Here is a 27,928-nt window from a genome sequence, read left to right on the forward strand (position 1 = left end):
GTGTTTGGTTGACTCGACAGCAGCCAGGCAACACTTAATTGTATGTCTGTTTTCCCATGCAGTGTTTATACATTTCTGAAGGAATACTTCAGAGTGTAACGGCACAGCAGTGAGACGTTTCTATGTACAATAACAATCCCACTTTCAAAGGGGAATTTTAAGGCTAAGAGGCAAGCACGTTTTTAAAGGTACACTTTCAATGTCGCATGCAGAAAGTGAGAATCTGAATGGACATTTTTCACGGAAATAGTTCTAGCTCATCGATGCAGTGGCATCATCACCAAAAAAAATCTCCTGAGGATACTGAAACTGTGTCCTAGCAGAGAGTCCTAACGAGCTAAGTGGAAAGGTGGCCTGCTACAGGAATGGTAAATCTCTCAGACTCATTCCACAAACACACAGCATGGAGAAAAATCTTACCTGAAGTAACAAACTAAAGTTTAGAATACTGTAATCTTAAGGACATTTCCATAAGAGGCATAAGAGCTGTTGGATTGTTGAGTTACATGATAATTTCTCTACAATTTAAAAAGATCTGTTTCCTCTGTAATAAAACTTCCGTGGAGGAACTTATATGAAATAATCTTAAATACATCCAAAAAATGACAGTTCAACTAGTTTTCAGATTAACTACAAAAAACTGAAAAGATAATTTTCATTCAAGCAGCAATAGATATCTCTAACAGAAATGCTGATCTCCTTAAAGACTGAAAGCTACATTATTAAAGCAAGTGTGTCCACCAGCCATCAAACTCATGAAGCTTAGTTTCTTGTGGAAGTCCTTCCCAAAGCTGATCAGTTTTATTACAGGCAGCCCAATTAAAATTATTCCTAACATTTCCCTCATGTGTCCAGAAGTGCACATGCTACAGCACCTCTCTTAAGAGTGGAAACTATATCTGATGTCTTATCTTTATCTGACCATGTACTGGGGCAACTTCATACTCCTGAGATGGGCTGAAGATTCAACCTAACCACAAACAGATCAATGAAAACCTGTTTTTGGCAAGTTGGCACCCACTGCTAGGCTGACACCAACCAATACACAGTGCAGCTCAGAAACTACCCTCATTCAACCACCTGACATTCACCTGAGAAAGTATTCCTTTTTATTTGCTCTCAGTATAACCTACATACTGGAAATAGAGGAAATAAGCTCTGACTGCATGACCAAAAAAATAGTGATAGCAACAGTCCTTTAAACAGCTGTCTGGATTTATTTCTTGTAACCAGCACTGCATTTTTACTATTTTAGTATGAAGCTTCAGTATGATGCAACAGAGTATCAAATGAAACCATAAAAATACAGTCATTTTTACACAATGCAACCAGAGGTCAGATCATATTCAGGTCAGTCAAGAAGGACTGACCCAACTCTTCTACTCTGCCATGATAAACTTGATTGTATTACATTTGTTTCTCACTCCCATGGGATGAGCTGGACTCCGCACCACACAGGGTTAAGACACCCAACTGCAACGACTGAACTAGAAAAACATGGGTGCTACCTGATACTCTGCATGCAAGTGCTCTGGAAACCCAGCTAAATATTCAGGAGTTTAAAGCAGGAATGCTAACAAGCCTAGTAGGAAACAAACATCTCATTCTCCTGGAGCAAACAAACTGGAGCAGGGAATCTACTTGAAAAAAGACTTTGGGGGGGGGGAAGAGATGCAGTCCTAAAACCTACCAACAAAACCAGAAAACTCAAAAACCCACACAACATTAAAATGCACTTAAGACCCTTACCTTAGCACAAAATCTGTTCTTGACTGGATCCAAATGTACCACTCTATGCTCTGAGATGGGGTGGATCCACATTAAAAACATCTTAAAGAAGCCAAGTATCTACTTCTTTTCTGGGAGACCTTATTGTAGCTATGAAGAATTATACAGCCAAACAAAATGTAAGAGGATCCTATCTGGCAAAATGCAAAATAGGCAAGCCTATAGGGATTATTGTGCTTGTAAATTTGGGAAGAAAGAGGTCCCAACCACAAAAACCCCGTCTCAATCTGTCTTCTCTTGCTTATGGCACTGTTAAGAGCTCACTGCCAAACTGACATTGCTAAAGGTTTTATAGGAGGTCAAGATCTTGCCAAAAAGCAAATTGATAGCACAGGAATTGCACAGGACTCTTGCCAGCTTCATTAACCTTATTACTCATTTTATGACCTCAAGAGACACTAACATACAACATTTAAATTCATTCCAGTTGTACAATTATTGTAGCACTGTCTTGGAACTCTGTCTACAACTATTAAACTCATACGTTCCAGATCATATTGATTCAAATCCAGCATTTGACTGGATCTCAAGAAGTTCTTTTCCAAGTAAATTAGGTTAGTGAAGCAGGTCTGAAGGACTAATATAATTTTTAAATGTAGCCTAAAACACAACTGTATTTTAGCAAATACTATGGAAATAAAAGGAAGCACCTCTTTTTGAGCTATTATTTTTCCTCTCTACCTGAAATATTTACCTTCCCCTTTCCTTATTAAGAACAAAACAACCATACTGCAGGCTATATAATCACCAACATCTACAATATTAGTTCTGGAAAAAAAAACCAAATTCAAAATCTGCACTGTTGAATGAAATATAGTGAGATCAGCTGCACCATAGCCAAAGATGCACAACAACAGTGCCCATATGCAGCTTCATCTTGAGCACACACACACAAAAAGTGAAGACATCCTGATTACTTCTACCATGCATCCAGAAAAGGAATATTCGTTCACTACCAATACAGCCAAAACAGGTAGCCAAACTTACACATTAAAACATTACAGTTTCAAACATAATTAAAGCATTAACTGTAACCTTTTTAACATTTATAAGAAATCCTGGGTCCATGTTGCAACTTTCAAACAGGAGAGTCCAAAAACATGGCTTTATTTTTAATTTCTGGCATTCAAAAACCCCTGCAAGAATTACCATTTTGAATTACTTGTTTACTTTTTAATTTAAAGGAATCAGGTAATTTCTTAAAATCTACAAAGGAGCTTATTAATACCACTAGTTATCTTTATGTTGTTTGACAGGACTACCGAGGACACAGCTTGGAAAAAACCTTCACAACAGTAGTTGTAATGGTTTGCTAAAATTTATGTGTAGATAGCCTTCTCTCTGCAAATCCTACTTAATACTGTTGTATAATCTTTGGCAACAATTTCATCAAGCACTGTGCTGGGTGAATGACATTCAGCTTCAGTTAGTTGCACTTAAAAACAATTGCTGACAAATTTTAAAAGGGCTTTCTCTGCATGTAGATAACCTTCAGACTGGTAGTGATTTTGCACTCACTGTTTTGCGAAGCTTTCTTTTGACTGTTCTCATAGCACAAACATATTCCTCCATTCTAACACAAAAGGTAGTTCTAAGTAGTCCTAAACACGTATAAACGTATCTTACTAAGGTACTTGCATAATAAAATACTGCTTGAGTTCTGATCTTATTCCCTCACTACTGTATTTACTTTAAGATTTGAAACAGAAGATACTGTGTGGCTATCAACAATATACTTCAGTGCTCTGTACTTGAGCTGGCACCCTTCTTATGAAGAAGCACTGTGCCTTCCAATTACCTACTAGCTTCTTTTTTTCCTAAGGGGTTCCACACTTGCTCCCATCTACAGTCTCTCTCCTTTGCCAGACTGGAAGCAAGTTCATTGGCTGAAAGATCTTGCACTGTAAACCGGTTAATTTAACCAGAAATCTCTATACCTGAACACTTTCTTCTTCTTCCACGTTATTACTATTAGAACAAAACATGGAATGTACTATTTACATAGACCTAGAAATAAACTCTATTATTCTCTAATTGCGGATTACTGGAAGGTTACGACAGGAGAAAAATTACTCCACGTGTCCTGTTTGTATGTGGCAGTGAGGGAGAGAATGACATTACACTAATCCAATGGCAACTAGCAGTTGTATTTGAAGGGCCTTCCCCCTCCATCAGCTGTGTGTCATTTCAATTGCTTGAACAAAAGCTTTTAGGTAAACTCTAATGAGCTAGTTCAGAGAGAAAAGCCCAAGAAGAATTAATCCTACTCCCCCAGCTTTCTTAAGAACTTCACCATGGATTCACATAGAACTCAATGCCAGCATAAAGGAGGGATTAAATAAAAACATTCAATTGAAAAAAGGGTAGGGGGAGCACCTTTCTGCTGCTAGAAAGCCATTTTGCTAGCTTATGCTGTAAATATGAAATCTCATCCTCATACGTTTTTGTGTAGATATTGGCACTCCAGATAAAACTAAGAAAAATAATTTACAGAAGCAAGAAATGCGTCTGCAGATGCAGAACCCCAACCAACCAGGATTATGTCAGAGGCTGGCTTTAACAGCATCTAGTGGTGATCACTTCATTATCTATGGGAATTCAGTTATTTCATCATCCCTATCTAATAATCAATTTCACTTGTCTAAGGCTCAATAAAAACAAAAACATTATGAAAGTTAATACCATACTTGAAACTCAGAATATAAAAGGCCTAAGAAAGGCTATTAAAATAAAACTAGGCTATGTATTAATTAGTAAATCATTTAACTGAGGAGAACAAAACTCATTTTTGTTTATAGCACTAGAGGACATAGCATCTCATGTCTAAGAGTAGCACTGCCTAAAAATAAATACAGCTTTCTATTATTTCAACAAAAAACCTCTAAATAACAACAGAAGTCACCAAATACCAAGGTGATATTATTTTCTACTGGAAACAACATTTTCCCCAAAGAGTCAGAAGCCAGGGAGTACGTCATACTGCAATAGCTGCAATCACCGGTTGGCAACACTAGCCTCTGAAATATTTTTCATATCCTGGGCATAAAAGGACAATACTGACTGACAATGGTTCAGTAAAGTAGGAATGACACAAATGGTGAAGGAATTACTCAGTGGTGCCAAGAGACCTTCTGCAAAACACTAGATCAGATGTTGTCCACACAAAATACTGAGTCTCCCAATGTCCTGTAAAGACCACAGTAGTATCATTTCAACAAACAGGCCAGAAGAGGAAAGTAAGCAAAATTCTGTGAAGAAAAATGAGATCTGAGGAAGTGGTCATAATTAAGAAGGTCAGTCCAGAGATAAAAGGTTGGTTAAATGCTTTTTTAAAAGCTCAATTAAATCTGCTAAAAGTAACATTTAACTGTGCCACCAAACAGTCATTAAAATGAATAAGCACTCAAAAGCACCTCATAACTATGGGATTTAAAAGCTACTCCCTCTCTCTCCCTAATTTCAGCCATGGCCACTGTACTTTCTCTCTCCCTCCTACTGCTTTAGGGTCTCTTTTTTTCCCACATTCTGGACAATGCAAATGCAGTGACCATGAGTAATGGTCAACACTATTCCCAATAGAGGAAACAGCAGTTGACCACTTGATTACATAGGAAGCTCCTCATTTCCTTTGCAGTTCTCTTCATAATAGCATAAATAATCTAGAAAAGGTATCATGTGATACAAGCATAAAGACCAATTTTAGTGACTTTTTGTCAAAAGGAACTCAGTGAAAAATCACCATTAATTTTTCAAACAATGGAGCTGAGACAGATGCTCAAATTAAAAAAAAAAAAGTTTTAGTTACTTTTTTTAATTCCTGATCTTAGCCTCTCAAGTATCTTGGGGTTGAGTCTCTAATTACATTGTGTTCTGTGCAAGACTTTTTATGCTTTATGGAAAATTTGTATTTCCCAACAGTAGCAAGGCAGCTCTCTTCCCGCTTATATTCCATTACTACCTTAAAACTCTATAAAACATCATGAATTATCACTTTGTTGCAATACCCGGTAAGATAAGAATCTGGCTTCACTTTTAGTCATGATTAGGGATAAAAAGGTAAGTATGGCATTGATTCAGTATATTGAGTGCTGAAAATTTTAAGTAGCCAGAGTCACTTGCTCACTTTTCATTTAAAACAAAACAAATCTACTCCAGTAGATCAGAAACTAAACCAATACTGCCCCATCATTTCAAAGCGCCTTGCTCCTAGGTTCACAAAGGGTTGCCACCACATGCTTACAGAAAAGCGATGAAGTTGCAGCAGGTAGGATGGTCAGATCTCCAGTTACAAGACTGGGTGTGAGGAGTTGGGAGGAGAGGGGAACTACCTAAAGACAACTGAAAAGCTGAATGCCTAATCATCACAAAAGCATCCTTCACACTACTGTTTTCTTCCTCACTCTTCCTATTCACCCCTGGTCTGGAATAATGCACTTAAAAATAAACAACACATTTCTGTATTTGTACATTGCTTAGACTAGGCAACAGCTTTATTCCTAGAACTGAGAGAACAGATGGTTTCAGATCTTACAGAACACAACAGTGTACAGAATAACTCCTTCAAGAGTTTGCTCATTCAACATTAAGGCTTTGTATCAGCATAATAGCCAGCCTCTCTTCACCACACATAGCTGCGGCTGTCTGCAGCTGAACAGCTTTCATTTATGAAAGGAGACTTCTGGAAGGCTATTTTTCTTGAGGAACTACAGATTGTGATCTCTGAACTTCTGGGACAAACCAGTCCTGACCTACTGACTTCCCAAAGTGTGCAATAAAGCCTTTTAACCATGGTTTTTTTAGGTGAAAATGCAAGTACAAGCATCTGGACCCAGTGGTTATGAGCTGAATTGGTAACTTAACTACTTAAGAATGGGTAGCAAGTTTACATCAAAATAAATTCCAACATAACATGCAAAAAAGGTAACTTAAAGCTTTCTTTAAATTTAACATCAACATATATAATTTAATGTTGAGGTTTTGGGACTTTGCTTGCTTGACTCACTTCAGTTTTAAATTCCTGCTATGTTAATACCAGCCTTGGAACATCTACAGAATTAACAGATTAATATGACCCAAGTTTCAAAGTAGCAATTTAAATTTAATGGTAAAAATGCTCCATTGAAGCGACAAATAGCATTACTGAGTATCTGTGGCAAGATAAGATTATAGTCTACTTTTAAACTAGTACTTCAGTATTTCTTCCGTCAAAAATGTTACATTATCAGCACAGCTGTATTTCCATGCAATTGACACAATCCCCATATCTAACCAAACATACCACATTTTGAAGTTCAGATACCATGAAAAAAGGCCTCTCTTTATTTAAAATTAACATTTCATAGTAAAAACTTTTTGTTTCTAAACATAAAAAATCCAAGATACGTTCAGAAGCTACTACTTGCCTTGAACAATGTGTGCTATTTTTCAACACATTTCTAGGAATCACAGAGACCCATATCACCATGGCAGAATTCAAACCACAAATAACATGAGATGCAGTATGAAGAATTTAACTACTCAAAACACTGTCATGCACAAAATACAGTATTGTTAAGCTTATAATAATCAGTAGGAAATATTGTTCACAATAAACACATATAAACAAAAATAATCCCGCTTAACTCCTTTACTGCAAGTATCTTAATTCCAGTAACTGATACAGGTGTGTGATTCAGAGAAGAAGGAACACAAGAGCAGAAAACAGGAACGAAACAAGAGTGGAATTTGGATGGCTTACAACCATGTCTTGTCCTGCAGTATTAGGACCTCATCCAATCTCCCCCTGCAATCTATCTTATTAAGCAAATCATGCTCCTTCAAATGTATGCCTAAGTCAAAGGATACAAAAAGTGTGCCTAAAACTTTGAGGTGCTTTCAGTCAGAAAAGCTGGGAGGACAGGAGAAGATGAATGCTGTGCTCAACTTCAAAAAGGACCTAACATTGCAATATTCAAAGCACTCAAGCACATACCTAAATCATTTTGCCAGAGGAAGTTCCACAAGGTGGGAGTTAGGGTTTTGTGTTTTGAGGTTTTTCCTTTGTTTTTTTGTTTGGGTTTTTGAATGGGTTTTGGGCAGGTTTTTTTAATCCAATGAGGACAAATGCAAAGTCCTGCCACTGAAAGGGGGCAACAACACAGACTCCAGAATGACTGGCTGGGAGAAGCTCTGCTAAAAAGGACCTGGGAATCTTGGTGAAGAGCGAGATGAAGATGATTCAGAAGCACAGCATGGCAGCAAAGGTCAACATCAACCTGAGCTGTATTAAGAGGAGGAATATAGGCTTTAGGTCAAGTAAAATTATTCTCCTCGTCTACACAACAGTCCAGTTTTGGGCCAACAATAGGACAGAGATAAAGAAGTTCAGCAGAGGGCCACAAGGTGGTTAGGAGGCTGGAGGACCTCTTATGAGGGGAGACAGAAGGCACTGGGTTTGTTCTGCCTGGAGAAGAGATAGTCTGGTGGAGACCTACAAAGCAGCTGACAATATCTACAAGGAGGCCATCAAGAAGATGCAGCAAGTGTCTTCACAGTACTGCATGGTGAGAGGACAAGAGATAACAGACGTAAGTCAAAACAATAGAGGCCTTTAAAAATATAAGGATTTCCTTTTTCCTTTAGATGTAGGAAAAGCTTTTTCACCATTAGGACAATCAAGCAGTGGAGGAGGGTGCCCAGAGAGGTTGTGTAGTACCTGGTTCTTAGGGGTTTTCAAGACCTTACTGGGTAAAACGCTGAGCAGCCTCAGGGGCGATCTTGCTTTGAGTGGGAGGTTGGACTAGAAACCTCCTGAGGTCTCTTCCAAATCTTCCAAACAAAAATATCCTATTATCCTATTTAAACATGGAGGAGAGGCTAATTGATTTTCCAAGATTATTACCCTACAGAAAACATTAAATATTAAACCAGGCAGGCAGATATCCTTTGTTTATGCAAGTCTACCTCCAATCACCGAAGTGAAGGACAAGACCAACATAAGAGCTCAAATACTGAGTTGCCCCACTGTGTACATCACAAGAAGGGCTGTAACAAAACAAATTATTAAAAAAGCTAAAGTAGTTTAAGGAGCACCATAACATTTGCAAATTTCTCATCAGGTATGAGTTTAACTGGTAGAGATTAGAGGCAATAAAAGCTATATAAGTGGTTCTGCTACTCATAGCAAGAGTAATTTCTCCAACTAATGCAATGCAATCCATCCCAGATGGAAATAAACTAGAATGGGCATATGTACCAGTGACCCACCTAGGATCTCAGGATAATTCAAGGAGAGAAATTTTCAATTATGAATTCAGACTCCTGCCAAAAGAAAGGTCGTCTCTGAGGTCAGATTAGAGTGTACGAAGTTTTATACAGTCTGGTCTTAAAAACCTCCATGGACAGAAATTATACAACTTCCCTGTGCAACCTGTTCCACTACTTGACTATTCACTGGCATCTGAAAAGTTTTATTTTACCCAATACATTTGTAAGTAGTGATTTAACTTTTAATATGGATCTAGCAGGAGGTGTACGTGCCCATGCAGGAGGGTTGGAACTAGATGATCTTAAAGGTCCCTTCCAACTCTAGCCATTCTATGATTCTATATAGTGGTTCTAAAATAAGTTTGCGTCTATTCACCAGTGCAAAATGCAAAGACTAGCCTCTAACTCATTTTTCCTTTAAGAATAGAAAGGGATATTTTATAACATAAATAGATCATCAGGAATTCTCAGGATAATTGTTTTAACATGTAAGTCCTGTTCATTCAAGAAAGATTATGCAACCAAAAAGCAATGAAGGAACAGAAAAAGCAAGACAGACACAGAAATTTAAGGCAAGGACTCAAAAGGAGAGGCTTAAAAAAAATGTACAAATTAAGTATTCCCCACCCTCCCTATATTCTTAAACCGGTGAGATTTCCTTAGGTTGTATGTTAATTTTGAACAGAGTTTAGTTCTGGATCTCCAAACAACCATCTGACTGCAAACAGGGAAAGTGATTCATTACCATCAATATCAATTTGTTGCTATCCTCTAGTTGCTACAGGGTATGTGGGGCACAAGGGGGCGGGAGTGGGTGGAAATAATAATCACATGCTAACCACAGTAGTAAAACTTGATTTTGAGGAAAACACCACAAGGCAACATAACATCAGAAGAAAACAAACTCAGAAAGTGGGAATCAAAGGAAAGTGAGGTAGATCAAGACAGAAGCAAGATCAAGAAGAGAATGAAGAAACACTGGTCTAATTATGTTAGTTTCAAGCTTCTCAGTCATTCACTTCATACAACCATACGCAGGAGGCGGGAGGCAGGAAAGAAGCCCCAACAGTACCCGAACTTCAGACACTAAGAGAAGCTTCAAAAGTCCCAAACCCTCAAAACAATTAGAGGATGACCTTTCCTCCTGCACACTTTAAAAACGGAGGGAGAAGAAAAAAAAAAAGGAAAAAAAAAAAAAAAGGAGATAACAGTTTTATCCTAAGGAAAAAAACACATTTGTGATCATTTGTGATTCACCTTATCAATCTCAAAATACTAAGCCCCCAATCCAATTTTAAATCTCTTAATTTCAACTTGCAGATGAGAGATCTTACTTTCTCAACTTCATTTAGCTGGCACACCAGTATGCTAATAATTTTTATGTAATGACAGAAAAATGTCATGGTCTTATTTTCTACAAGTCACTGTATAATTATGACTGTATGACAGTGGAGATACTGTTTACATGATACATGTCTGAGACCTGCATCCTGTGAATTTGTCACAGCACTGGTTCTAAAAAACAACTATGCTAAAAATGAACATTCTTCTAATAACTGTCAATAATTTTATGGTAAAAAAATGCCAAGTAAATATTCACCAATTGTGAGTGTTAGGATACCAATAATCAATTGTAAAACCTACATGGACTGTATCTCCTTGTACTGAGTTGTTTCCAAACCGTAATACGGATACCCAAAGCAACTAGTTGAGAAGACTGCTCCTCCACATAGAGCAGGGTAAATCATGTCACTGACACTACTTTTAACATGTGGACCACCTTGTCATCTTTTAAGAGCAACTTGGTATTTAATAGCTGTTGTCAAGTAATATCTGAAAGGTAGATCTAAGTCCACAAAATCACATGGATGAGTCCCTCCATTTCAGGAACATAAAAATGTGGTCTTCATTGTCAGAAGTTTAGAAGTTCTCAATACAGAAGGCATATGGGTAACTATCAAAGCAACATGCAACAGTTTCTTTCAAATTTATTTATTTTATTATTTAATGCTATAAATAAATATGCTTTTTCTTAATGCAAAGTGAACTACCTGAACTCAGAAGAGCTCAGAAAACTAGCTATGAGGGTTTTTTTATGTCAAGCAGAAAAGAACAATTGGCTTTCTTCATCTTTTTTATTAGTATCTTTCAAATGCATATCCAAGAGACACCACATTTCAGCCCCCCAAAAGTTACAGTCCATAATTTTTAACTTTTTTTAAATTAAAATTATATACAGCAGAAATCAGGAACAGCAATTTTGATTTATTCATTTGACTAATTGTAGAAGACAGGAATCACATATATAGTCTTTTGTCCTGAAATTAAACTGCCATATGGCAAAAAACCACATTTGCACCTTTACAAATTGAGATGCATGATCAACCTATGCAGAAGTCCTGACCAACTGTAAACATTCTTCCTCTCAAGCTGTTAATTTCCAATTATGTCACCCTCACAAGGTCTTAACCTATATAATGTCTTAAACTGCTAAACAAATTAATCAAAACAGAACATCTTTTTCCCAAAGCCAAATTTTTCAGAGGTTCTGCTGAACAACAAAAAATGGCATGTCTACTTTTCTCAATAAGGCTATAGGTCTCCATTTTGCAAGCTGTTCTGTTTGAACAGACCCACACTATCAAAGTGAGATGGACTCAATTTGCAACATCAGACTCAGAAATGGTAACTCTAGCATCCATTCATTTTTAAGCTGTGATCAAGAAGAATGACTGAGCTTAGACATGCAGCTCCTCCCTGTGCCACAGGCTACCAGCTCTTCAACATCAGTAAGGTTTACATGACTAAGCAATGAAAATTGTCATGGTTGTTTCAAGAAGTAGGACCTGAAGGAGAAGACTTTGACAGTAAGTGCTACAAGCTCTATTTTAAGGTTTTCTTCCAGAAGACAAGTTACTGTTTTTCTCATGTAGCACTGGTTAAGAAAACTGGTCTCTGCAGGTGTGTTCATTAGGAGTCGTCAGAACAAAATGCTTGCCAGCATACGGTGCATAAATTCTTGTTCTCAGCAAGTCCTGCACTTAGGCACAGTAGATAGTTTTGCAGCCAGTGACACAGCTTGTGTACTTAGTCAACTCCATCTAAAAAATTTCCACCTTTTGTCATCACTACATTAAAAAGAAACAAAATAAACAGAAAATGTACTTGTTGCTTACTTTCAAGTATTTTCTTGCTTTAAAATGATTGTATCAAATAACCTTAATTTTATTCTTATCAAGAGGCTGTCATTTCAGTGGCACATGAACCAAGAACAAGCCACAATACAAACATTAATGCAGATGATTAACCATGAACAGGAGTATTTCAAGTTTGAACAGGCTCAGATTACAAAAGAATTTAGTAACATGGTTTAGCTTACTCAGATATTAAAACATAATTAATGAAGGCAAAAGAAATACTACCGTGCAAGATTTCAAATATATTCTGACTCACCATGAAACAATTTAGGCTTTAACTGGTGATATTACTCAAAGAATCTTTCCAGCAATCAGGATTAACATAGCCGTAAAAATTACACCAAAAAACAGGTCTGTCCTCTCATTAGTGAGGGAGTATGTCACAAGCAAAGACTGCACCATATGGAAGTCAAAAGAGATTTAAAAGTATGAGGAGTCTCTAGCCTCCTGTCCTACTACTTAACTAACAATCTCTTCTCCCTCCCAGGGTGATGCGTGTGCTGGCTACATTTTTGTTTCTTTACTGTTGAGGACAGTAAACTATTCGGGGTTTATTTGCACAATGTTTTAGTTGTACAGAAAAAAAACCAAACAAAAATCTATGCACATTTCATACATTCTTAGTTAAGACCATATTAACTCCACTGCATATTTTTTAATACTATCTACAATGAGAAGAAACCTTTCTTTAGGATTAGGTAATCTGAGTAACTAATTAAAAAAAAAACAACATTGCTAAGTATTTGGAGATTTAAAATTTCTTCTGTACTCAGTATTCACTTTAGGAATGTTAATAAAATACATACTTGTCTTGATTAACAGTTTATAAGCCTCCTAGCAGTTTGAATACTAGGAAGTTACATATATGGAAAAGAGAAAATTATTCATCAAATTCAGAACTTAAGCTACCTATTTACTGAAATGTGGTGGTCTCATGTAGATTTGGTACTTAAGTACTTTTGAAACAAAAAAATAAATCCAAAGCTTAAAATTATTACAGCTTTCTGTGAAGATACATGACCTACCTCTCACCGTATGCGGGTTACCAAATAGAGAAAAGGGGCATTCTTTGCTGTATCAAAAAAAAAAAATCAGCTTAAGATTTAAAGCAGGGGTGGTATGGTAGTGTATTACAACCTAAGTGTGAGTAACTGCCCCCTCATCCTATATTTTATAATTTAAGAAGAGGCTACAACTACACACAAGTTTTGGCATATATTAATACATATTTACTCAGTAATAGAAAAAAAGTCCACTTGTCTATACCAAGTAAGCAGTGTTTCCCCAAAAAACGAAGTAAGCTTAAGTAAAACCTAAACTTGTAAAACTTTTCCATTTGAGATATCACATGTAAATATGAAAATAAATTTGTTAAATAAACTAATGCCATTTAACTCAGATGAACATTGGGTTTGGATGATAAGGCAGAAAAAGGGCTCATCAACATTTTTGAAAGCCACAGTAAGTATGAACATGCAAATTTAACTGCTACTGTTCAGCCCTGGGTGCTGTAAAAGTGGTAAGAATCAGGTCAAAGCAACTGCTAAACAGCAACAGAAAAACCCACTGCTGCCCTCTGCTACCATCAACACCATAGTGTTGGAAGAAAATCAAAGATGCACAGTTCTGCATCGCAGGAGACAACCCACATGATGGCAATCAGATGGCACTGATGAGAAGGCAGCCAATGCTACCAACTTGCTTTTTGTGCCTCAGAAGTGCTGAGAGGTGGGTGAAGTAGTGGCTGCAAAGCAGAGTATGTATGTGCATGCAAAAACTCTTCATCCTCTTTTACTGTTGCTGAAGTTGGGAATTACTTAAGCATCTATCAGCCATGCCAAAAAACAGTGCTCAGTATTGCACTTCACAAATTAAGGGTATAAATGTGTCAGAAATATTCTGGTATCTCACTCTGCTTGCAGACTTCTGCTGCTACTGATAATGTAATGGTATTACCTTGGAAGGAAGGGAGCTGGAATTAGGAAAAAGGCATGGGTATCAAGGATCAGAGCAATCACCTTGGCCATTTTGCACCATAAAGAAACACCCAGTTTATCCTCAGGATTTGGCTAAATTTAGCTCTGCTCTACCTGCTGCGTGTACTACCCTAATGACCTTTGAGATGGTTAGGAAGGAATTTTCCCCCTTGGTGCAAGATTCTCTTCTCAGCAGCTGAGGAATTCAGTGCAAGGCTAATCCAGAAAACTCATTCTGCCTCTACTTAGCAAGCACCCAGAACAAATAACAGTCAAGCTGAAAGCTTATTAAAAGAAGGAATTATCTTCAAAATAAGGAAAATGTATCTATGGTTAAAGTAGTACAGCAAGGAAGAAAAAAACAAACACCTTTTCTTTCTGGCCCCTTGGAAGAAAACCCCGTTGTCACAGCCACCATTAGCACAGGAACTAGCATGTTATAAAGAGACCTAACTGCAACAGTCTGACCATTCCAAACTCCAAAGTACACATGGCACATGCTAGAGGACTGGCTGATCAGTAACCTCACAGGAAGTTACTGACAAAGCTGTATAATTGTAAGCCGTTCTCTCCGGGTCTTCCTGAAGCCTATGTAGAAGGATAAACACATCTGAAAACTGTTGTAACTGACATTTTTCACCCAAAGTACAAGGTTGGGGTGTCCAGTTTAGGGTTGTGGAATGGAGATTTTTGGGCAAGAGTGTATCTAAGGGGAAATGTGGAAGGAAAGGGTTCTACATAGGAAAGGTTAGTAAGAACACTAAGCCAGTACATTTATAATGATGTACATGGATATTTAGGAGCATCCATAAACCCAAGGATGCTCAAAGACCTGGAGGCACATGTGGAACACTGAAGATAAGACAGACACTTAAGGCAAGCGCTGAGTTTCAATAGGTTTTTACAACTTCAGACTTCCATACTTTGCTTCAGTACATGACTGTTGCACATTAGTACAATGCTATCCAAGCTTTGCATTGCCACTTGGCATTTATCACTCAAGATGAATGAATTTTACTTTAGAAGGCAGTTTTTAAATTTGGCTAATCTCTCACAAGTTTGATGCACTGATTTTTCTGAGTTTATGATAAATCTCAATGAAGGTAAGAAAGCAAAGTGTGAAACTAAAGTATTCTGGAGCTTGCAGTAGGCTGCAACAATTTATTTCCAACAAGAATCAGCAACTCCTTCAGAACTACTAATACTCAAGATATTGAGTCAGTATCAGATTGTTAAGATACTTTCTTGATTACCACATCAGAAAATTCTACTAGGATTTTGAACATTGCAAGATCATCAGAGAGCCTACTTACAGGTCAACTTCAGTCAAAAGCTATATACAGACAGACAGAAATCAGAAGGTAACAGAAAACCAGATTTGTTAGCATTAATCCTGACAAAGGCTCTAGGACAAAGACGTAAGTATGTCTCTTCTTTCACATTTTTTTTCCTATTAAACGGCTAGAACACCTGAGACAGACTGCAAACCCAGCTCCTGTCTTGAGCACTTCCTGGGACTCTGTTTTATCAGACTGGGATGGCTAGGTCTGTAGATGTGCATAGATGTCTTCAGTGAGTATCCCAATAGTCAGTGCATAAAATCACTTCATCTTTTTTTCTTTTTTCTTTCTTTTTTTTTTTTTTTTAATAGCAAACATAGCCATCTTTATCTGCCTGAAAACACTTTGTTATAGTCGTAGCATATTACTTTATTGAAATAGTCCTTGTTGTACTATGGCAACAAATAAAACAGTCTTATAATACTAGATACAACTTCAGGATTTATGGAGATTTTATCAGAAGTATTCCAATACATCTCTTAAACAGAACAAAGAAGGGCTTTGTTAGTGCATTTCACCAGTTTTTGACGAAGTAAACAGTTGTTTGGCCTTTTTTTTTTTAAGGCTTCAACAAAGCTCAAGAATTAGATCACAAAAACGCAGTAATCTTAAGTAATTCCACTTTTGAGTTTCCTCACTATTTAGCAAACACTAGACATAATAGGCAATCCACCAAAACCAATTAGCAGAATTGAGCACTGTTTGCATTAGTAAACATTGTCTTTTCATCACAATTTTCAAATTATTTTCCTTTTCCAGATATGAAAACAATCTATCCCAGTCTTTCAATAGCCAGAATAAACACAGTTAAATATTAAAGAACTCTTTTTAAAACTTCTGACTACATTGAAAACAAGTACTATTCACGTTGAGTAAGGCTATCACTTTAAATGGAAAAAATGTACCTGTTTCCTAGCAAAACACCCAGCATTCTACAAGAAGTGTGCAATGTCTGGATATGATCCAAACACAGTAAATATTACCAAACTATACATGAAAAGTGAATATAAGACAGATTTATCCAGATTTCTCAACATAAAAGAAATTATAAAGACCATCGTATTGATGCAAAGCTTTCTAAAACAAAACATGATACAATGTAGTTTGTTCCCACATAAACATCTTCCTGTCCAGGAATATACTACATCATGAACAACATTGTCCTGATATTTTTAAAGTAAGAGCATGGAATAATTGTTTTACTAAAATTCAGAACAACAAAACAGTTGAGGGACCCTTTTTAATTTCAAGCTGATGCATTTATCAAAGCAGAGCACCTTCTGGGAGGGCAGAGGGAAGAACTTTTCTTGTTGTAGTGACTGGGAGAGGGTTTGTTCTTTGAACAATTCTGCCCAGCTGTAGGCTATGCAACAGCCACTAATCTTCATTAACAAGAGGGAGTCTGATCTTCCACTGGGTTTTTTGAGCAATACCATATATGAGTAAAAAACATGACACTGTGACTAAGTTTTGTATCTGCCTGTAAGAAAATACTCAAGAGTGGACTGACAAGACAACTCATCTGCCAAGAGAAAGCTCTATTAAACAGGTCATGGGGTACTTGAAAAATCTAGGCATCTCAACTTTCATTCATAGATATTGCTGTGGGCAACATACTTTGTTGGCCAAATAAACTGCTGCCAGACAACTCATTCTTTCACTTTTCCCCATTATAAAGGTGCTTTCGCTACTGAGTAAAACAAATTCAGCCATGCCCTGGGACACAACTCATAGAATCATAGAATGCCGGGTTGGAAGGGACCTCAAGGATCATCCAGTCCAACCTTCTAGGCACTACTATAGTTTATATGAGATGGCTCAGAACCCTGTCAAGCTGAGACTTAAAACTGCCCAATGTGGTGGAATCTACTTCTCTTCAGAAACTATTCCAGTGTTTGATTGTCCTCATAGTGAAAAATTTACCTCTTGTGTCCAACTGGAATCTCCCCAAGTGCAACTTCTGCCCATTATTCCTTGTCTTTTCCATGTGACTGTAAATAGGGAATCTCCATCTTCTTGGTAGCCACCCTTTAAGTACTGGAACATTGTAAGGTCTCCCCCGAAACCTTCTTTTCTAAAGGCTGAATAAACCCAGTTTTCTCAGCCTCTCCTCATATGGCAGCTCCTCCAGTCCTCTGATCCTCCTTGTGCTCTTCTCTAGATCCTGTCCAGAGCAACCGAATACAATACTCCAGGTGTGGTCTCACAAGCACTGACTAGAGCAGGATGATGACTTCTTTATCTCTGCTGGTGATGTCCTCGTTGATGCAGCCCAGCATCCTGCTGGCTTTCTTTGTCACTGCAGCACACTGTTCACTCCTGTTGAGCCTTTTATCTACCAAGATCCCCAGGTCCCTTCCCACAGGGCTGCTCTCCAGCCAGGCAGACCCCAGTCTGAACTGCATTCCTGGGTTATGTGTTCCCAGGTGCAAGCCCTTACACTTCTCCCCATTGAACTTCATAAGGTTCCTGCTAGCCCACTCCTCTGATCTGTCTAGGTCATCCTGGAGGGTGGCCCTTCTTTCTGGAGCATGAACCTCTCCACTCACCTTGGTATTATGAGCAAATTTAATCAGGGTGCTCTTGATCCCAACATTCAGGTCACTTATTAAGATGTTAAACAGCATTTGGCCCAATATCAATCCCTGGGGGACCCCACTTGTGACCAATCGCCCGTTTGAGGAGGAACTATTTACTCTCATCCTCTGGGTACAGTCTGTCAGCCAGTTCCCTGTCCACTGCACAGACCACTTGTCAAAGCCATAACAAGTCAGTTTCTCCAGAAGGAGGTTGTGGGGGGACTGTATCAAAAGTCTTAGAGAAGTCCAGGCAGATGATGTCCACTGTTTGGCCCCCATCAACTGAGCAAGTTACTTTGTTGTAGAAGGCGATCAGGTTTGTCAAGCACGATTTGTCCCTGGTAAATCCGTGTTGGCTTTTCACAATTACATCCTTGAATTGACTTGTGACTGTCCCCAGAAGGGTTTGCTCTGTGACCTTTCCAAGCCTTAAAACAGTTCATCCAGAAACTGTAATCCGGTACTAGGTAGTAAATTACTGTGTGAGCTTTCACATTCCTTAGTTCTAGATCCAATAGAGTACAACATATCAAAGCAGCCATAAAAACATGAACAAATAGAACAAAACAAAAAAACCCCACTCCAGAGCCATTAACATAGAATGTCACTTTTGTTTCAGTCTACCACCACTCTATAGCAACTACTGCTGTATTACACAAAACCTACTCCAGAATATTTACTCATGAGTTGACATGGCATCTGGAGTCATATAATCAAACAAGTACTCAATTTCCAATTACACTGCAAACCAGTAGGTTCTCTAATGTACTTGAAAAGAATCACTATAGTAACTCTTAGCTATTAATTTTTAAGTCTACTGGATCTTATAGTCTTGGAATACACAAGTAAAATTAGAAATACAATTTCTGCTCTTGACTGGAACAGATGACATGGACAAACTATTCTTATGATTCAAATTCAAAGATAATAAGAAATGTGTGTATTGGAGTATTATCTACATTTCTTAGTGATTCATTTGCAGTTACAACTAACAATGTATTTCTTTCAGGATTCATACTCCAAAGACACTACCAGAAGTAATTAGTAATCTACTCCAAAATTGTCCAAGACAGAACAGGTCAATGAAGAGCTCTGTTCTGCTCAGAGTGGAGAGAAATTGAGAAAGCAGTGTCTAGACAGATGGCTTCTTCTTAAGGAAACAAGAATCAATGCAGTATAGAATCATAGAATGGTTAAGGTTGGAAGGAACCTTAAAGATCATCAGGTTCCAACCTCCCTGCCATGAGAAGGGACACCTCACACTAGACAAGGCTGCACAAAGCCTCATCCAACCTGGCCTTGAACTCCTCAGAGGAATGGTTGCCTGTTAAGAATACCTGAGCTAGAAGACAATCAAGACGAGTTTAGCAAAGGGTCTAATTTACAGGTGAGCATCAGAGCACAGAAAGCAGCGCTAGAAAACTTTATTAAATACAGCATATGACAACACTAACCAGTTGAGAACCTTAGGCTAAACACGTAACAGAAGTAGATTACCATAATCCTGAAGCATTACACAAAATGGCTGCACAAAGTTTACCTAACAAAGTAAAAGTCACTGAGAATAAGAACATATAAGCAAAAAAGATGAGTTCTGGGGAAAAAAGCAACGAACACTGGAGTTGCATCAAAACAGATTTTTTTAGTCTTACTAGAGAATCAAACAAGACAGCAATGAAAGGCAAAAATGCAATTTGATGATTGAGGGCAACCAATCACACAGAAAACTAACACCTAGTTTGGTTTATCCTGATAGCATTCATTGACAGAAAAAAAAGTTTGTTAAGACTACTTTTAAGCCCCTTAATCATAAAGATAAACCAATACAAATGAAAAGCCAGCTCTGATACACACCTTGACTACAGAAAACACTAAGCAACAACTCAAGAAAATAAAAGATAAGAACATTTGCTTTACAGACACCACTGAATTGAATAGAAATGCTAATAATTAGTGTTACTACGGTAAATTTTAGCTTCAATTGCCACATTCTTGATTGCTCATCAAATAATAAAAAGGATAGGAGCATCTTGATGTAAATCAGTAAAGTTTACATTTCCTTCCTTGAAAATGAGAGGAGCATAAAAGGATGCACAAAAATGAATAAGCAGAGAAAAAAAAAGAGAGCACAAAGGAAACTCAGCAAGTTAGAAAAAGCAGTGCTCGTTGGGAATTTTCACTTTCTATGATCTTGATTCCATCTGGAAAGATAAATATGTTGTACTCTTATTTTTACACAAACCTCGAAAAAATTGCAGGGAGATTTGTGTTCAACACTATTTACCATTTCAGATCTTGATGTACATAGCTAGACAGCTGAAACACCACACTAGTTGTTTTTCAGCAGTTCTTAACTCTGCTATTAGCTAGACCTAAAGCAACATGTTGCCCACTTCATCTCAAACACTTAACCAACACAATTAATGTAAATGCATTGCTTAACAGTTACTAAAGTTATTCATTTGTTGGGATTTCATATCCCATTAAAAAACTTATCCTCCTAAAACATTACTGCATTTTACTGCCAGCAGATGATTTTTAATGTAAAAATTAATGTTGCAAGGTGAAAAGACCTACAAAATCAACATAACCTTAACAGAAGAAATTAACAGGCCTTTTCATAAGCTAAAAGCAAAATACATATCTATTCACCAAAATGAGCATCACTCAAAATATATTTTATAGCTATTTTTCACAGCCAAAAGACCCCTCAAATCAAGAACTACGTAAGTCAGGCTTTATTCAAATACACTTCAGAAGATGCTTCCATTAGTGTGATGTTCATTGTGAAAGACAGAGCAAATCCTCCATTACTTACCTGGAATATCTGCTAACTTTTGTCACTTGTGTTTATCGTAACATTCAGTTTGTTACTTCACACTGTGATTTTCTGTTCCACCTTCATCAAAACCACTGATTGAAACCAGAATATCTATACAACACTCTGAATTTTGCACAGCTACACAATCTCTGTATTCATTTATAAAAAACCATCTTCTCAAATATTGACACAAAGTGGTTTCTCAAGATCTACATAATTATCACAAAAACCAGTTTGTTTCAATTTTTAACACCTTCCACTTAAGTTTTAGCTTTTCTTACCCCGTCTAGATGAATATTTCTTACAGACAAGCGCAAAATTTTCTTAATTATAAAGCAATGTTTTCCTTGAAAATACTAAAAGTGCATTCCATTCATTGTTTTAACCTTTTTGGAAGAGAAATAGTTTTGTCAGAAAAAACACACTTGTGCAAACAAAGTAAATCCCTAAAATGTCCAGAGGACAAGGGGTTTTTTCCAACTGAAAAATAATGCTTGTCAAAGGCATTTTAGGCAGGGAATAGATTCACACATCAGGAGGGAATTCTTAAAGCCAGTATGTCTGAATTGTATGGACTTAATTAGCCACTAACTCAAGAAAAAACTTACACAAGGAATATTAAAAGCACAGCATAAAGCTTCTTCCTATAAATACTTTCATGATATTATGTTGTCTGCAGATTGTGGTAAAAATCTTAATTCAAACTTCTTATAACTCTCCAGAGAGTAGCAATTATATTTCATTTGTAAAGACAGACTATTCCCTTTTACTCAGTTAAAGGAAAAGTGGTCTCCAAGTAGTCCTTTTGATGCAAATGAGCAGACCTGTGTACATGACTTCCTTTCTCAGCCATTTCAATGCAGAATTAGAACTCTACAGACTCAGTGTTTTTACCTCTTCTTGAACTGTGCCTGCATACTGGTAGTAATTATTGGAAAACATTCTACTCACTAAGAAATGCAGACACCAGTCCTTAAAGATTACAAGACACCTTTCCAGACTGTCTCAATAATGCCTTAAACATTTGTTGCAAAGAGAATTTGTTTTCCGTATCTTGGGTTCGGTACACTTAAAAAGACAGTATTTTCAGATACTTTCATCAGCTTCTGGATACCCATACAGTTTGCAGAGATTCTACAGTTTGCAAGCTATAGAATCTAACGTCTACAGAAAGCACAAGCACTTTTACCATTGATATGATGTTTTCCTACCTCCAAATGTGCACTTCTACTACTAGTTTCACTGGTAATGCAATAGGCATAGTCACTGGTAATCCCAGTCTTAAAACACTAGTCCTTTTAAAGTCTCAGAACTAGATTTTTAAAAGCCTATGGGTGAGCAACCATGCAGATAAGTTTTAAATCCTCTGTGGCTTTCTGAAAGATTCCTGATTTTTATTGTTTTAATCAGATTTAAATAACAAGCTTGCATAACTACTTTGAAAATACAAAAAATTTATGTCATGTATCAGTCCTCCATACAACCCTTAAAGAACCAGAATCAAATGTGAACCCAAAGACTAAAGACAAAAAAAGGCATCAGTTTTAAAACATCCTGTCATCCAGTGTACTGTGTAATATTTTCCATACCTAGATTGCTTATTTGTACTTAAAGTCAGTGAAAAAAAGAATGTAAAGCATTCTGACTAGACCAAACACACGTAACACCAGAAGAGTATGTGGGGGGAGTCAATATAAAAGACAAAAACTCCACACCAATCAAAAAACCCCAAAATAACCCCTCATTCTGAAATTATTCCGAATACCTTACTGCAAAGCCTACACCAGTACTTCTCAGACAACAACAACAAAATAAATCTAATAGCCATAAAGAGTTTCCAAAAATATTTATGTTTTAAACTATAGCCATTCAAATGTTAAATACTCTATTAGTAGTTATTCTTAATGCAAAACATGATATTTCTCCAAATTTTTTGACTGGACCTTTTTACTGTTATTAATACATAGGTATATTAGATCAGTTTAGAAGAGCTTTCTCCATCAGAAAACAATACCACAACAGATCAATGTTTATGACAACAATCTTTGTTGGGCAACATGAGCAACTATTGGAAAAAGCCGTTCTAAAAAGTGCCTTTCTCAAAAAATTAAATGCAATTCAGTTTCCAAACCCACAAACTATGTTCAGAAAAGCACTGTTTATCTTCCTCTCATACAGTTATCAAAGCACACATTAAAGATGAAACCTTATTTTGACATCAAGATCAACAATAGTTGTAATGCCTAGTTCATGTATGTCACCTTAAACCAACACATCTCGAATGCTTTCAGAAGGATTTATATTTATTCCACCTGAGAGTGACAAGCACCCTAGTCTACAGTGCCTGTGCATTCCATGCTCTCCCCCAAAACATCCATATGCAGTTATTTTAAACAATTCCAGCAAGTGCTTTCACTGGAGGGGAAGAAAGGCGAAAAATGCATAAATGCAAATCATTTATTATCTACAAGCTTCTGAACAACTCTATTTCTATGCATCTATTACCAAATATTTATTCAAACTTACTCCTTTTTTTGATAACTTGGGTTTTCCCAAAAACCTTCTATATCTTCTTTATACCTGCAAAGTATAAAGCTGCCTCATCATTTGAGGGAGACTCAGTGAAGCTTAATCAAGTTCAAATTAGTAGAAGCATTACAGAGCTATTTAGCAAAGGTCTGTATCTAGCATCACTCCTGACAGCACTACAGTTTAACTGGGATTAAGTAAAACTTTAAAAGCCAGAATTTTGGGTTTGTTCATTTATAAACTTCTCAAGCCACAGAGCTTCTCTCAGTTGCATTCTGAATAATAAAAACATCTTCAGAATTAAAAGAATGCAAACTATTAACCGAGTTCTCAGAACAGCAACAAGTGTTAAAATAGGTAAACACCTAAGGAAGTTTAAATTACCACCTTACTCTCAAGAATGGGTCCACAAGTGACCTCAGTGAAAGTATAAAGGAAGAGAAGAAACACTCACTTCCAAGAAGTCTGGTATACAGACAGACGAATATTCAATTTTGAGCGTGGAACAGAAAGTTCCCTTCATCCCCATTTTGCCAGGGAAGAATAGCACAGAATGACTTAGTTAACTGTTCACATCACACAATAAGTTAGGAAAAAGTTAGTAACTGAATTCTACAATATGATCTACCTAAGGGTCTTGCTTTTCACTACTTTACATGCAATATTCTTCAAGAAACAATTTGTGCCTAACTCCCAAAAGAGGCAAATAAAACAAGTGGATCTCTTATCCCTTAGGACTATTCTACACCATGAAATATTAATAGGAAGTAAAACTGATTTGTTTCAAGAAAAACTTATCTGGAAAAAACCCACACATTTAAACTGTTTCCAAAATCCTACTCTATACATTCAAAACCATGTCGCGTTTTACACTTTCCATTAAAATGTTGAGGAACCAATGGAATTAGAGTCTCACCAAAGAAGCAGACCTTTCAAATTAACACAAAGGTACACCACAGGTCACATGTGAATACCTTTCACTGTCACTGTCTAAGCTATACTATCAGAACTCTAGTCAATTTACAATAGATTTCACTCTTCCTTTTCTCAATATATTAATCTCTCTGAAACCCTACTATTAAGAAAGTCATCAGCTACTCTGGAAAATCCTTCTCTCTATATATAGGAAACTTAAAAGATAAGTTACTTAAACCAGACTGTTCACACTGAATAAAAGCTTGAAGAATCACTACAAGCCATCAAGCCTCACTATCCTAAACATGATACATACAACAAGAATCTCTCGAGTGACTGTCTGCAGTAGGGGCACGTGCTTGCTGCAAAGTTAACCCAGTGGGCTGACAACCATGTCTGAGCAGTTAAAGAAGCTCAGGCAGCCCCAAGTGTAAGACACAACCAGGTTACCGCAGCTTCACAGATGCCACGCTTGCTGAAGCCCCCACAATAAAATAAGCAAGGCATGCCTTATGGTCAATCTGAGCCTGGAAAAGCAAGGAAAACAACAGAGGATTGTCAGCTCTCAAGCAGTCTAGTAAAAGGGCTTTCAGTTAAGCTGATAAATAGCACACATGTGAATCACACCATCATCTGGGTTGAAAATATTGCCAGATTTGGGTCAGTTCGGGGTAACGGTGAAAAAAAGGAAAATATTTGTATTTGTAATTATCTGGAAGGGAAATATTACTTATATATAACATTGTTACCTGCTGCCAGTCTGTTGTAAACGCATCTGCAGTCTTATAAAACATTTTAAAAACTAGCAGTCTAAAAAGCTCAGATGTTCAGAGATGCATCTACTTCATTTTTACTAGCAGTAGTTCAATAAACACCATAGTTGACAGTGGTAAGTAATGCTCCTATACAGGTTCAGAGGCTTAAACTGCAGAAGTCTGGAACTAACGCAAGTAAAATTATTCCTTCTTTTAATCTAACTATAATGAAACTGGTAGCTTTTGTGCAAAGTCTAGTTAATCATGCTAAACATGTACGGCTGACCTAAAAAATTGTAGGATTTGTTAAACTACTTACTAACAAAACTACAGAAGCATAATCTTCCATAAACACAAAGAAAACAGTTTGGCATTGGAACGTATTTGGAATAGACAAAAGCCTTACTCTGACAAAAATAAACCACAGACAGCTAGCAGCCAACCTGCAATTCCAGACTGTGCTACATTCTCAAATACAATCATTAAGGCACTTTCACTATAGCGTCAGTCCCCTGTCTTGAAAAAGTAACTGTCAGCCAACAGCGACACTGTTAAAACCTAAGCAATGCGAGCAAGGAGCTCTAATTATGATAAATATAGCAAGATTTCGGAAACAGTCACAAAACCCCCTCACCTTGGCGTTCAAGAAACAGTTTGCAACGATCAGAACTGGAAATAACCAAAGCAATTATTTTCAAGTTATCACAGACTGAATAATTTTTCAATTGCTTTCAAGACTTTTTTTGTGTCTACCCTAGCAGTCAGCACCTGGATGCAGAAACAGGAACAAGCTCCGAGAACGAGCCAACCTGATTTCTTCTGTTAATAAACAACCAGGATCAGGGCCAGGCCAAGAGCAAGTGTGAATTTCCTCCTCTTCGCCGGGAACACGCACATGATCAGCCTCCACCCTGGGAGCAGGGAGCGCGCTGTCACACACAAACACGGCTATAACCTGCCTCCCCAGCCCTCCCCCCGGCCCCGCCGCTTTCAAACCAGACACACAGCACTAACCAGCCAAAGGGAACATGACAAGGGGCACCGGTAGGGTGTGGTCTGACTATGGCTTTTTTGTTTTTTTAAAAGAAAAAAAAAAAAGAACAACACCACACAATCCAGCTTCCCTCAGCCATCAGAAACACCCATTTCATTAGGAAGAAATTACCCGCTGTGTTTTTCCGGTACAGCATGTGAAGTCAAGACTACGAGCCCGCTCCTGGTATTTACTTTACACCGAAGGCTGGCAGCCCTCAGACACAGCGAGCCAAAGCGCTCCCGCCCGTCACGCCCCGGGAAAGCCACCCCGGAGACTGCACCAGCGGCCCGGGGAGCCGCCGGAGCACAGCGCAGGTCGCTGTGCAAGAGGCGCCTTTTCTGCACAAAGCCGAATGTCTGAAGACACAAAAAAGCAGCTGCAACAAGAAACAAAAAAAGCCCACCAGCAGGCTTATCAGTCCTTCTCTTCCACCAGACGCCTTTCGGCTCTGTTTTAAGTCGCTGACAGACAAAAAAAAGCCCGCAGAGGTAACCCCCTTTCGGGGTTGGGAGTGGGGGGATGAGCTCCCGTATCACCGTCCTTACACGCCCCCTTTTCGCCACCTTCCAGCTCCCAGAGGGTTTCCTGCCTCGGAGCCGTCTGTCCCACAGGATCGGGCAGGCATGTGCCCGCGGGAGGGGAGGCGGGGAGGAGAGGAGGGCCCCGGCCCTGCGCTCCCTTTCTCTCCCCGCCCGCTACAACCTGCTCTCACCCGAGCCACTCCGGCCACCGCAAGGGCCCCGACACTCCCTCCCGGTCCTCCCCGCCGAGCAGAGGAGCCTCCTCCGCGACCAGAGCGGGCTGCTCGTTAACGGAGAGCGAGGGGAGGCCTGTGCCCGAAGCCCCCGGCCGGCCAGGCTGACCGCGGGGCGGAGGCGGGCGCGGCCTGGCCTGGGCGCGGTGTCTCACCTCCCGGGCGGCCCGGAGCGGGTGGCGGGGCGGGCCGGGCCGGGCCGCGGCGGGCCGGCCGGGCGTGGGGGGCCGCGGCGGGGTCGCTCACCTCGGTGGGGTCGCTGATCTCGAACAGGTCCAGCCGGTTCGCGTTCCAGTGGTTGATGATGTCGGCGAGTTTGCGCCGCTCCTCCTCCCGGCTGCCGCCGCCGCCCGACATCCTCGCGGAGCCCGCCGCCGGGGAGCCGAGCCGGGGCCGGGCCCTCTCCGCCGAGCCCCGGCGAAGGGCGGAGGCGGGGACGGAGCAGGGGGTCCCTCAGTCCCGGCTGGAGAGGGGAGGGGCCGGCTCTCCCCTCAGCCGCTGCCGGCTCGGGCACCTCGGAAACGCCCCGGGATCGCGTCGGTGGTAGCGATCGGCGCCGGAGGACAGCGCGGAGGGAGAGAAAGAGGCCGGGGGAAGGGCAGGAAGGAGGAAGAGGAAGGATGCCCCGAGTCGGCGGCGGCCGCTGTGTCTCCTGTCTCGGTAGCCTCTGTGCCCGCTCGCCCGCCCCGAGCCGAGCGAAGCCGCCGCTGCCGCCTTTCTCCGCCCCAGCAGCGCCCTCCCCTCCCTCCCCGCTGCCTCGCACACCGTCCCGTGCGCGCCCCCGCCCGGCCGCCCGCCCGCCTTCTCCCGGGGCGCGTGCGCGCGCTCCCGCCGGCCCTCAGCCTCGCGGCGGCGGCCGCGCGCCTCAGGGGGGCGCCCCCTCCCCTCCGGCGCGGGGGGCGGGGGGGCGGGGCCGGGCGGGGCGCGCGCCCAGGTGCGGCGGGCGCGGGGGGAGGGGCGGCGGCCGTTGGTGCGGGGGGCGGGGGGGGCAGC

The 27,928-nt window shown here is 39.4% G+C and overlaps 1 protein-coding gene across 22 annotated transcripts in view; it reads right to left on the reverse strand.

Annotated features, from left to right (window-relative positions):
• The window catches only part of AFDN (afadin, adherens junction formation factor), a 125,783-nt gene extending 98,104 nt beyond the window's left edge, over window positions 1-27,679 (reverse strand). For all 22 annotated transcript variants that reach the window (XM_051615272.1, XM_051615267.1, XM_051615265.1 and 19 more), the window contains exon 1: window positions 27,182-27,679. In XM_051615272.1, the coding sequence (XP_051471232.1) occupies window positions 27,182-27,292 (111 nt within the window). In that variant the 5' untranslated portion in view covers window positions 27,293-27,679. The remainder of the gene's footprint in view (window positions 1-27,181) is intronic.
• Between the last annotated feature and the right edge of the window lie 249 nt (window positions 27,680-27,928).

This window comes from Apus apus, chromosome 3 (assembly GCF_020740795.1).
Source record: "Apus apus isolate bApuApu2 chromosome 3, bApuApu2.pri.cur, whole genome shotgun sequence".
NCBI lineage: Eukaryota > Metazoa > Chordata > Aves > Apodiformes > Apodidae > Apus > Apus apus.